Source organism: Panonychus citri, unplaced genomic scaffold (assembly GCF_014898815.1).
Source record: "Panonychus citri isolate SS breed McGregor unplaced genomic scaffold, ASM1489881v1 Contig00019, whole genome shotgun sequence".
In the NCBI taxonomy this organism is placed as follows: domain Eukaryota; kingdom Metazoa; phylum Arthropoda; class Arachnida; order Trombidiformes; family Tetranychidae; genus Panonychus; species Panonychus citri.
The window spans coordinates 76,679-89,504 of NW_026515424.1; the positions used below are offsets into that span (position 1 = coordinate 76,679).

A 12,826-nucleotide genomic window follows, 5' to 3' on the forward strand; every position below is an offset into this window, starting at 1 on the left:
CCCCGGTAAAGACAAAGGCCGAAAAGAAACAAAAAAGGCAAAAAACGGTCGAGATTCACAACCATCAAGCAGAATTGAAATGAAAGAGCCTCAAGACATTTAAATTTGAATTTTTGATGAAATAATCATAAAAATAACACTTAAAGTTTAAGCACAAAATAGTAAAACAATAATCACCAAAATTTAAAATAATTTTTTTTTCTTATCTGATTTTTGACGCGCGAAGTTTGAATGTAATTTATCGATATTTTTTATTTTATTCCAACCGAGAACTTAATTTTCTATTAATCGATACCTTGACCAAACTGACCTGAGTTCATTTCAGAATCGTAAAAATTGAGTGAAAGTAAAAGTATTTTTCCCGTAGTGAAAATGAAAGCAACTAATCTCGAGATCATCTGATTTCAAGATTAACAAAAAAGTTATTTCAAGTCCGATTAGCTCATCTTGAGATGACGATTTCTTCAATCAAGTTGATTTCAAGTCAATTATATTAAAAAACTGTCCCTAAATTTTTAATTGTTTTGCTTACTGATCATCAAACAAAACAACGGTCACAACGATACAAACGTGTTGCTCTTTAGATGCGAACGGATAATTGGAAGGGAATAAAATTAATTAATTGTTTATGGGAAAGAAAGCTCACCAAAAACAACTGCAACAAGTTCCCATTTAATTATATTAATCTAACTATTTGTATCAACATCGGCAATTGATATTTTCCCTACAAGAAAAACTGGATTAAATAGTTGATATAATAAAGTAATATATTAATAATAAAGAAAATTGATCCAAATTTATTCAAATCATCCAATTTCTATGTAAAATTGCATTAGTTTCGTTCATAATCAGTAAAGATTTTTGCGAATTTAAAAAACTTTATAAGGAAAGATATTCGTCATTAAAGTTAGTGATTAATCAATTGTTATACATTCAACGCGATTGTCATGTTTTTCGAGGAATTTTTTAGCAGAATGTTCGTAGAAAGGATATTCCATCAATTTATTACATATTTCCCTTAAATTGGCTTCAATTGACTTTAAGTCCTGATGATTTCCTTCCGCCTCTGCAATTCGACTCTCGTAAATACTAAAACAAAGTTCCAATGCTTTTTTCCCAAGATTTTCACGATCGGTTTCACGAAGATATCCTTTGCTTCTCAATTCTAATGAATTCAAAATATTGCGATTCTCAATAATTGTTCAGCATCACCTAAAGTTTTATTCATCAATCAGTAAATCTGTCGATCGACGGATGTGAGTACAGAAACTTCCTGGTCTCTCGATTGAGTAGTTCAATGTCTTCAGGATTCCATGGAATATATAATAGTTACATTTAGTCGTCGAAAAGATCTTGAATGGGTGAAGATTTTACTGTTTCAGTTGAATTATCCCCAATTTCGAAGTAGTAGAACTTTGAGGATGAGTAGGCAGTTCAAATGGCTCGGTGAGTATCTTTCGAGCGTTTGCAAAATCTTCAGAAAGAGAATAAAGATAAGCCATTCGAGAAAGAGCTTTGTAATGACCTGGAGAACATGTTAATATTCTAAGCATCGCTTCACGACACAGATTTATGATTTTCGATGTAATCGTTGGTCTTCACTTTTCACAGTAGCCAAATCAGAAATTTCCTTTCCGGTATCATCAATGGTTTTATTATTTTGACACAGAATCAAAGAGAGTAATACTTTTTCTGCACGAGTTAAAACCTCCAGTATTTCCGGTGATAGAGTTTTATCTCTTTGATTATACTTGAGGGCATAAGCGTGAATACGATAGTGAATTTCAATGCCAAAACGATAATGAATAGAATTGACATTATTAATTCCAGAAATATTCCATTTGAGACAAAATGAGACAAAGATAATCCGTAATATCGAAGTGCCTCTGAGATGTTACTTCTCTCAGCGATTTTCCTAAGAAATAATAATTCATCATAATTTCGACAGCATTGGCAAATTTGTTTGCTGATTCAAAGCAAACGCGAGCTTGTTCTAAGAATTTCTTTCGCTGTTTATTCATCTCTTCCTTTTGTGAATTCTCCAAAACTGGTCCAAATTTCATGACTCGAGAAATGTAACTCGCAATGTTATAAGCACTTTCCATATTCGAGCCATATCTTGATTCATTATCTTTCAATGGAGTCGCTTTATTGAAACAACGAAATGCTTTATTCCAAAATTCAACGGATTATAAGCAGATGAGGAAAAAACTCGACCATTCTATTCGTGAATGTAAATATGAGATTAGAGCTTTAACAAAATAGGTGGTTTTAACACTTACAGTTGAAGAAGATTGATCAATTTGACTTGTTATTGCTAGAGCACATCCAGCCCATGAATCAAATCGATTGAGATTTAAAGATAGATCGAGAAAGTAAAATTGGACGGCTTTTCTATGAATTAGATGAATATTATTAGAAATCATTTAAATTTGCTAGCTATTAAATGAATTGACTTACAGAACCTCTTTGTTTTTAAGTAATAATCAGCTAAATAATAGTAAAGATCTTGAGTAACATGATCTTTTGGAATACTTGATGACGGCTCAATGGATTTTCCATGATCGACATATTCTTTGACAGAATTGGAAAATCTTTCAGGATTTAAATTTTCAGGGACCTTGGAAGCAATTTGAGTAACAGCTCTGCAGTATTTGCATTGATAGAATCACATTTTCACTATTAAAAGTTGGCAAAGTTTTAGGAATAAAATGATTGTAAATAGTATTCATGTCCTTCCAATGTAAAGAAACTCCTGATTCAGGATGAGCTGATAGAAAGTTACATTCTAATTGTTTGTAAAACAACCAAGGCAGCTAAGAATCAATTTCTCTCTCATGATATTTGATTGATTGATTATAATTGAGTGAAAGAGATAAAACTCTCCATTGAATGACAACAAACTCCTTCACTCCTAGATATTCATGAATTGAGTTAATCAAGTAAGTGATTTGCCCTTCGTCAATGTGTCCACATCGCATCTCGTTTATGAAAGTTTGTAGAATACAAGTCCAGGCCATTACGTTGTAATCTTCAGTTCCTAATTTTAACAATTTGATGGCCAATTTCGATCAATAGATGTTCCATGACCATTCTTTAGACAAGATCGTAATAGATTTAGCAATGTGTCGGTTAATTGTTTACTTGAGCAATTATTTCGATCCTCGTTCCCATTGTTGTGATGATTGAATAGCTTGACAAAGATACCTTCTTCTTGTTTAGAGAACTCAGATTTAGATGCGAATAGTTCAACAATTTCCTCGTGTCGATGCTGATCCAATAATGTCCAAATTATTTTCATTCATCTTGTTAATCATTGATCTAAGACTAGAAGAGGTATACACAGTTTGATTTGCTGCTCGCACTAATTTGAGGTTAGTTTTGTAAACAATTCATTTGCCATTAGAAGATAATCAACTTTAGATTCTTTGATCCCTCGAAGAATCAAAAGACGAATGAAAAATTTATCATAATCTGGAGTAATCATCAAATCTCGTAGATAGGGAATCGATTCAGTCAAAAATATTGCTTCGGATTGATTGAATTCAACTTCATTAGCAATTAAAATCAAGTTTGTTCTGCCAACATCTATATTCATGATTGAACACGTTAAGGGTGTCGGTAATGGATACCATTTTCGATAAATTCTGTACAGATCTCTGAAATTAGAAGGTAATTTGATTGCAGTGGCTTCGTTTGCTATTAACATAAAAGATCAGCAATAAGCAGATGAACTTGTCTGCCTTTTGAGATGAATGGTATTTGTTTCGAGAGGTAACGGTTAAAATTAAATGTTCCACTTGAGCTTCGTTCTTTGTTTGTACCTGTAACTCCTCTTCTTGGACTATTTCACGTGTTAAAATACTTTCTGGTAACATTGTGAATATCTTTTCGTACATGCTGATGGCTATTGGATCTTTCGGCTGTAAATCTTCGCCCGATTTTCGTTTCGCTGAAGGATCATGACCTTGGCTCTTTCGTTTATTATTTTGATTAAGGTTCTCTTTTGAAGAAATTGTATTAGCATTGGACAGAGGATTAGAAAGAGGATTGCCAGTGATCTTCAATGGTATAAATGTACTAAGGTTGAGTTTTTGTTTTTCGATTTCACTATTAACAACTATTAAAGCTGAAATCAAGGATTGTAGCGAAATCGTTTCGATATTGAGGTCTAATAGCAGAGATTTTCGAACATTTTCTTGCTGAGTTTCAGTCTTCTTTTGTCCATCACGAAGTTGTTTCGTCTTGTTGAGTTTGTCTAAAATTTTTGTTTTTCTTGTCAAATCATCTGCAGAACTACAATCGATTAGATAATCAAGATCAACAGGTATTTCTGATTTTAAAGTTGGTGTTGATTTCAAAATCTCAGATATTAAAACACGAGCTTTGAAGTAATTAGAATCTGCAGTCAAACCTTTGACCGCAAGTTTTAGACAGTTACTGAAGTCATTTAGAACGAAATAAAGACCCATTAAAGTGTCAAGAACAATCCAATTGTTCGGACTGAGTCTATGAGCTTCTTCAAAACAAACTTCAGCGACGACAAAATCAGACTGATTAAGAGCTCGTTTACCTGTTTCAATCAATAGAGTTATACAACCACCAGCGATTGATGAGCAATCGAGAAAATAATCCAGATTATTTTGTGAAAGTTTACATTCAGTCTTAAGGTCGTAAAATTTTTTCGTGAGACTGTTTTGTTCACAGTAACAAGATGAAGCTCTACAGATAGTTCGGTGGAAAATTTGTTCTTTGATTAAGTCGTAAGTTAATTTGAGAAAATTGTCAGGAAAAAAAGGACCATGATTAAGCTTCCAGTTCCGCGGACTAGGAACCAACTCATGAAAAGCTCTTTTAGATTCTTCAGTCCAATCTACACCCGATTTGGTTAATTCAGGAATAACATACGATTGCACTATCTCTTCGACCCATAACTTTAATTTCGAGTCCGCGAGTATATTGTTAAGCTTATTCGACTTGATGAGATGATTATTCCAAATTTATCACTGCGATTCAATTGATTCAAAATTGTTTTACTTTGTTACTTCCGCTCGCAAAGAGTCTATTTTGGCTTTGTTGGCACTCAAGTAACTTTCTAGTTTACTTCTCATGTGACCGATGCCTTTATTGAATTCTGCCTTTTCGTTTTCTATCTCAATCGTATAATCTTTTAGCTTGTTGTTCAATAGATCCAACCTTTTTTGTACATCAACTCGATAAATTTCAACACTTTTGGCTATGCTTGTGTTGTCGGTATCGTTGTTGTTATTGTCTAGTTCAATGGGCACAATATTAACTGAGTTATTATTCTGATTACATGAAGCACAGAAAAGCTCATTAGTTGTATTGTCCACAAATTCAGCGATACGGTTGTTACATATGGAACATGGTTGGTCATCTAAGTCCGAACTGAGAATCACAGCACAACATCTTTTTGATGGTAAAATTGGTCGATGAAATTTGAATAAATGATCCTCACAAAAATACTTTTTACCGCACAAACACTGGAAAATGGCTTGATTGTTGCAAACGGAATCATCTTCACATTTCTTCCTGTCAATTGCTTTGAGATAATCAGTTTCTAAGAGTTCAGATTTACACAAGACACATGAGCGATTTTCTAGTTTACACTTTCTACAAAATGTCTTCAAACACTTGTGAACATAAAAAACGTCACTTTTATCGTGACCACAGTCCAACTTGACGATTGATTGGTTACTTGTTACCTGGAGGGGATAAAGAGATTTAAACTGTTGAATTGAACGAAAGGTCAGTTAAAGGATAATAATAGAAAGAACAACAACTAATACTTACTTCTGCCATGAGGATCAAAGGTAAAGATGAATAAAGAAATCAACTGTATTTATGGAAAACGTATCAATAAATAATCAACATTCACATTCAAAGACGAGATGATTACAGTTCAAACAACGAACAGCTACCAAAGGCCTTTTAATTAAAGGCCCAACTATTTTCCATTTTCACTTAATTGTTACAAACAAGTCTTTCGATTCACTGGTTTAAATGGTTAATATAAGTAAATATCTTTTGGAAATTTCAGTTTGACAAAAAATGAAACATTCTGTCAGTTCTTTTCACGATAAAAAAAACACTCGAAATTTATAAACAAGTTAATATAATGTTAATTTATTAACTATTGATAACTAGTAATTACAATCAACTAAACCTGTTCATTTTTCAAAAGAGCGGGAAATTCAAAAGAATAAACAACAATCTTTTTGCAATCACAAACAAAGCATTTAAATTGAAACAATTTTAGTGTCGGTGAAAATCATGAGAACTGAAAAAGAAACTTGATTATGAGACTTTCATATCGTGAAAACAGTGGTTAGTTAATTGTTACACATCATGAAATCGTTCAGCGTATTCTTCAGACAGGATGTTCCATTAACTTGTTAAACATTCTTCGTACATCAGCTTTAATTGGCCGTTACGAATTGTTATCGATACTAAAATACGATTCTCATGTGTTACAATGTTTCATTTCTTGTTTGTTTTAGATTTTGTTGATATGCAACACGCAGAAATCCTTTGCTACTCAATTCTGACGAAGTCAAAAGCGTTGAGATTTTGAGCAATTGATCAGCATCATTAATAATTCTTGTTAACTTTGATCAATAACTGAGTGGATGGAAATGCATGTGGGTAATAAAACGTCCTGGTCACTTGATAATGTTGTCTGATAGTAATTACAATCAACTTACTAAAATTGTTCATTTTTCGTATGAGGGGAAATTCAAAAGGTTAGTAATTAAAAACGATCTCGATTAAAAAACTTTAAACTTATCGGAATCTTTGAAATAGAAAATGAATTAATTTTGAATGTTTTACATCAATTCGATTAAATTTAAATAAGAAAAAAATAGTTGTTCGTATTGAAATAATGGAGATATTTTCATCGGTCAGTCTTTTCCTTGAAATTCAATGTATTACAATTAAATCATCTAACTTATGGAGATAATTTTTCTAAATTGTTATTAGCTGTTAACAATCAACGTTCCGATCAACATGCAACATCAGATGAACATCAATAGATGATTGTCTTTAATTGTTAGTCTGCCAGCATTATGATCTAAGCTTAGAGATTTTGAAACATTTTCTTGTGCTTTTTCCAATATTTTTTCCATTATTGTAATATATTATTGAGCTTCTTCAAATTCTCGATGTCACCCATAAGTTTTTTCTTCCTTTTAATATCAACTGCAGAATTCCAATAGTGCAGATACTCGACATGTAATTCTATTCGTATGGATGGAAAACGTTCCAACATCTCTGATATTAATACACAAGCTTTGCAGTAATCGTTGTCTTTCATTAATCCTTTGAAATGATAAAAAAACTGATCCAGATTTATTCAAATTATTCGATTTCTCTGTAAAATTACATAAAATACTTTTTTGTATTCACAAAAGTAATTAGTCAAAAAATATTAGTTTCGTTCATAATCAGTAAAGATTTTTGCGAATTTAAAAAACTCTGTAAGGAAAGATATTCGTCATTAAAGTTAGTGATTAATCAATTGTTATACATTCAGCGCGATTGTCATGTTTTTCGAGAAATTGTTTAGCAGAATGTTCGTAGAAAGGATATTCCATCAATTTATTACATATTTCCTTAAATTGGCTTCAATTGACTTTAAGTCCTGATGATTTCCTTTGCCTCTACAATTCGACTCTCGTAAATACTAAAACAAAGTTCCAATGCTTTTTCCCAAGATTTTCACGATCGGTTTCACGAAGATATCCTTTGCTTCTCAATTCTAATGAATTCAAAATATTGCGATTCTCAATAATTGTTCAGCATCACCTAAAGTTTTATTCATCAATCAGTAAATCTGTCGATCGACGGATGTGAGTACAGAAACTTCCTGGTCTCTCGATTGAGTAGTTCAATGTCTTCAGGATTCCATGGAATATATAATAGTTACATTTAGTCGTGTCGAAAAGATCTTGAATGGGTGAAGATTTTACTGTTTCAGTTGAATTATCCCCAATTTCGGAAGTAGTAGAACTTTGAGGATGAGTTGGCGGTTCAAATGGCTCGGTGAGTATCTTTCGAGCGTTTGCAAAATCTTCAGAAAGAGAATAAAGATAAGCCATTCGAGAAAGAGCTTTGTAATGACCTGGAGAACATCTTAATATTCTAAGCATCGCTTCACGACACAGATTTATGATTTTTCGATGTAATCGTTGGTCTTCACTTTTCACAGTATCCAAATCAGAAATTCCCTTTCCGGTATCATCAATGGTTTCATTATTTCTTGACACAGAATCAAAGAGAGTAATACTTTTTTCTGCACGAGTTAGAACCTCCAGTATTTCCGGTGATAGAGTTTTATCTCTTTGATTATACTTGAGGGCATAAGCGTGAATACGATAGTGAATTTCAATGCCAAAACGATAATGAATAGAATTGACATTATTAATTCCAGAAATATCTCCATTTGAGACAAAATGAGACAAAGATAATTCGTAATAACGAAGTGCCTCTGAGATGTCACTTCTCTCAGCGATTTTTCCTAAGAAATAATAATTCATCATAATTTCGTCAGCATTGGCAAATTTGTTAGCTGATTCGAAGCAAACGCGAGCTTGTTCTAAGAATTTCTTTCGCTGTTTATTCATCTCTTCCTTTTGTGAATTCTCCAAAACTGGTCCAAATTTCATGACTCGAGAAATATAACTCGCAATGTTATAAGCGCACTTTCCATATTCGAACCATACCTTGGAATTATTATCTTTCAATGGAGTCGCTTTATTGTAACAACGAAATGCTTTTTGCCCAAAAAGCAACACCTCATGAGTAGATGAGTAGAAAACTCGACCATTCTGTTCGTGAATAGAAATATGAGATTAGAGCTTTAACAAAATAAGTTTTTGTACTTACAGTTGAAGAAGATTGATCAATTTGACTTGTTATTGCGAGTGCACAGCCAACCCATGAATCGAATCGATTTCGATTTAAAGTTAAATCAAGAATATAAAATTGCACGGCTTTTCTATGAATTAGATGAATATTATTAGAAACGTTTAAATTTGCTAGCTATTAAATGAATTAACTTACAGAACCTCTTTGTTTTTTAAGTAATAATCAGCTAGATAATAGTAAAGATCTTGAGTAACATGATCTTTTGGAATACTTGATGACGGCTCAATGGATTTTCCATGATCGACATATTCTTTGACAGAATTGGAAAATCTTTCAGGATTTAAATTTTCAGGGACCTTGGAAAGCAATTTGAGTAACAGCTCTGCAGTATTTGCATTGATAGAATCACATTTTTCACTATCAAAAGTTGGAAAAGTTTTAGGAATAAAATGATTATAAATAGTATTCATGTCCTTCCAATGTAAAGAAACTCCCGATTCAGGATGAGCTGATAGAAAGTTACATTCTAATTGTTTGTAAAAACAACCAAGACAGCTAAGAATTAATTTCTCTCTCAGGATAGTTGATTGATTGATCGAATAATCGAGTGAAAGAGATAAAAACTCTCCATTGGAATGACAACAAACTCCTTTATTCCCAAGATATTCATGAATTGAGTTAATTAAATAAGTGATTTGCCCTTCGTCAATGTGTCCACATCGCATCTCGTTTATGAAAGTTTGTAGAATACAAGTCCAGGCCATTACGTTGTAATCTTCAGTTCCTAATTTTAACAATTTGATGGCCAATTCTCGATCAATAGATGTTCCATGACCATTCTTTAGACAAGATCGTAATAGATTTAGCAATGTGTCGGTCAATTGTTTACTTGAGCAATTATTTCGATCCTCGTTCCCATTGTTGTGATGATTGAATAGCTTGACAAAGATACTCTTCTTCTTGTTTAGAGCTCAGATTTAGATGCGAATAGTTCAACAATTTCCTCGTGTCGATGTTGATCCAATAATGTGTCCAAATTATTTTCATTCATCTTATTTATCATTGATCTAAGACTAGAAGAGGTATACACAGTTTGATTTGCCGCTCGCACTAATTTGAGGTTAGTTTTGGTAAACAATTCATTTGCCATTAGAAGATAATCAACTTTAGATTCTTTGATTCCTCGAAGAATCAAAAGACGAATGAAAAATTTATCGTAATCTGGAGTAATCATCAAATTTCTTAGATATGGAATTGATTCAGTTAAAATTATCGCTTCGGATTTATCGAACTGAACTTCATTAGCAATTAAAATCAAATTTGTTTTGTCAACACTTATATTCTTGATTAAGCATATTAAAGTTGTCTGTAACGGATACCATTTTCGATAAATTCTGTACAGATCTCTGAAATTAGAAGGTAATTTGATTGCAGTGGCTTCGTTTGCTATTAACATAAAAAGATCAGCAATAAGCAGATGAACTTGTCTGCCTTTTGAGATGAATGGTATTTGTTTCAAGCGATAACGGGCCAAAATTAAACGTTCCACTTGAGCTTCGTTCTTTGTTTGTACCTGTAACTCCTCTTCTTGGACTTTTTCACAAGTTAAAATACTTTTAGGGAACATTGAAAATATTTTTTCGTACATATTGTTGACTATTGGATCTTTCGGCTGTAAATCTTCAACTGATCTTCTTTTTGCTGATGGACCAGGACTCGATCCTTGGCTGTTTCGTTTATTATTTTGAATAAGATTTCCTTTGGAAGAAATCGTATTAGCATTGGAACGAGGATTGCCAGTGATTTTCAATGTTATTGATTTATTACGATTGAGTTTTTGTTTCTCCATTTCACTGCTTACGATGATTAAAGCTGAAATTAATGATTGTAGCGACGAAAGTGTTTCGGTATTGAGGTCTAATTGCAAAGACTTCCGAGCATTTTCTTGTTGCGTTCCAGTTTTCTTTTGTTCATCACGAAGTTTTTTCATCTTCTTGAGTTCGTCTAAAGTTTTTGTTTTTCTTGTCATAACACTCAGAACTACAATCAGTAGATAATCCAGACCAACAGGTAATTCTGGTTTTAAGGTTGGTGAAGATTTCAAAATCTCTGATATTAAAACGCGAGCTTTAAAGTAGTTGCCATCTTTCATTAATCCTTTGATTGCGAGCTTAAGACAATTACGGTAATGATTAAGCACGAAATAGAGACCCATTAAAGTGTCGAGAACAATCCAATTGGTCGGACTGATTCGATGAGCTTCTTCAAAACAAACTCGTGCGATATGAAAATCAGACTGATTAAGAGCTCGTTTACCAGTTTCAATCATTAGAGTTACATCACCACCAGCGATTGATGAGCAATCGAGAAAATAATCCAGATTATTTTGTGAAAGCTTATATTCAGTCCTAAGGTCTTGAACTTTTTTCATGAGACTGTTTTGTTCACAGTAACAAGACGAAGCTCTACAGATATTCTGGTGCAAAAGTTGTTCTTTGATTAAGTCGTAAGTTAATTTGAGTAAATTGTCAGGAAAAAAAGGACCATGATTAAGCTTCCAGTTCCGTGGACCAGGAATCAACTCATGAAAAGCTCTTTCAGATTCTTTAGTCCAATCTACACCCGATTTGGTTAATTCAGGAATAACATACGATTGCACTATCTCTTCGACCCATAACTTTAATTTCGAGTCCGCGAGTTTATTGTTAAGCTTATTCGACTTGATGAGATCGATTATTCCAAATTTATCATTACGATTCAATTGATTCGAAAATTGTTTAACCTTGTATACTTCCGCTCGCAAAGAGTCTGTTTTGGCTTTGTTGGCACTCAAGTAACTTTCTAATTTACTTCTCATGTGGCCAATTCCTTTATTGAATTCGGATCTTTCATTTTCTATCTCAATCGTATAATCTTTTAGCTTGTTGTTCAATAGATCCAACCTTTTTTGTACATCAACTCGATAAATTTCAACACTTTTGGCTATGCTTGTGTTGTCGGTATCGTTGTTGTTATTGTCTAGTTCAATGGGCACAATATTAACTGAGTTATTATCCTGATTACATGAAGCACAGAAAAGCTCATTAGTTGTATTGTCCACAAATTCAGCGATACGGTTGTTACATATGGAACATGGTTGGTCATCTAAGTCCGAACTGAGAATCACAGCACAACATCTTTTTGATGGTAAAATTGGTCGATGAAATTTGAATAAATGATCCTCACAAAAATACTTTTTACCGCACAAACACTGGAAAATGGCTTGATTGTTACAAACGGAATCATCTTCACATTTCTTCCTGTCAATTGCTTTGAGATAATCAGTTTCTAAGAGTTCAGATTTACACAAGACACATGAGCGATTTTCTCGTTTACACTTTCCACAAAATGTCCTCAAACACTTGTGAACATAAAAAACGCCACTTTGGTCGTGACCACAGTCCAACTTGACGATTGATTGATTACTTGTTACCTGGAAGGGATAAAGAGATTCAAATTGTTGAATTAAACGAAAGGTCAGTTAAAGGATAATAATAGAAAGAACAACAACTAATACTTACTTCTGCCATGAAGATCAAAGGTAAAGATAATCCAAGGAATCAACTTTGCTTAAAGAAAGTGTCACAATAAATTGTCAAAATTCACATTCAAAAGAACAGATGATTACAATTAGAACGAAAATCTCGAAACAGCTACCAAAGGCTTTCCTAATGAAGGTCCATTTATTTTCCATGTAAACTTAATTGTTACAAACAAGTATTTCGATCCACTGGTTTAAATGGTTAATAAATTATCTTTGGAAATGATAGTTTGACAAAATCTAACATTTTTATCAGTTGTTTTCACGATAAAAACACTCGAAAATTTTAGCTTGTAAACAAGGTAGTATAACGTTGATTTATTAACTATTGATAACTAGTAATTGATTACAATCAAC

General features: G+C 32.8%; 2 protein-coding genes across 2 annotated transcripts; both read right to left on the reverse strand.

Moving 5' to 3' along the window:
• Positions 1–7,835: 7,835 nt before the first annotated feature.
• Positions 7,836–9,771, reverse strand: LOC128394309 (calcineurin-binding protein cabin-1-like). The gene is made up of 3 exons (XM_053354625.1): positions 9,085–9,771; positions 8,908–9,019; positions 7,836–8,849 (listed from the first exon to the last, which is right to left on the reverse strand). The coding sequence occupies exons 1-3, from the start codon at positions 9,651–9,653 to the stop codon at positions 7,836–7,838; spliced, it is 1,695 nt and encodes a 564-aa protein (XP_053210600.1). The 5' UTR covers positions 9,654–9,771.
• Positions 9,772–9,853: 82 nt separating this feature from the next.
• LOC128394317 (uncharacterized) lies at positions 9,854–12,771 on the reverse strand. The gene is made up of 2 exons (XM_053354638.1): positions 12,450–12,771; positions 9,854–12,361 (listed from the first exon to the last, which is right to left on the reverse strand). Exons 1-2 carry the CDS (start codon positions 12,456–12,458, stop codon positions 9,854–9,856), a joined length of 2,517 nt encoding a protein of 838 aa, XP_053210613.1. The 5' UTR covers positions 12,459–12,771.
• Between the last annotated feature and the right edge of the window lie 55 nt (positions 12,772–12,826).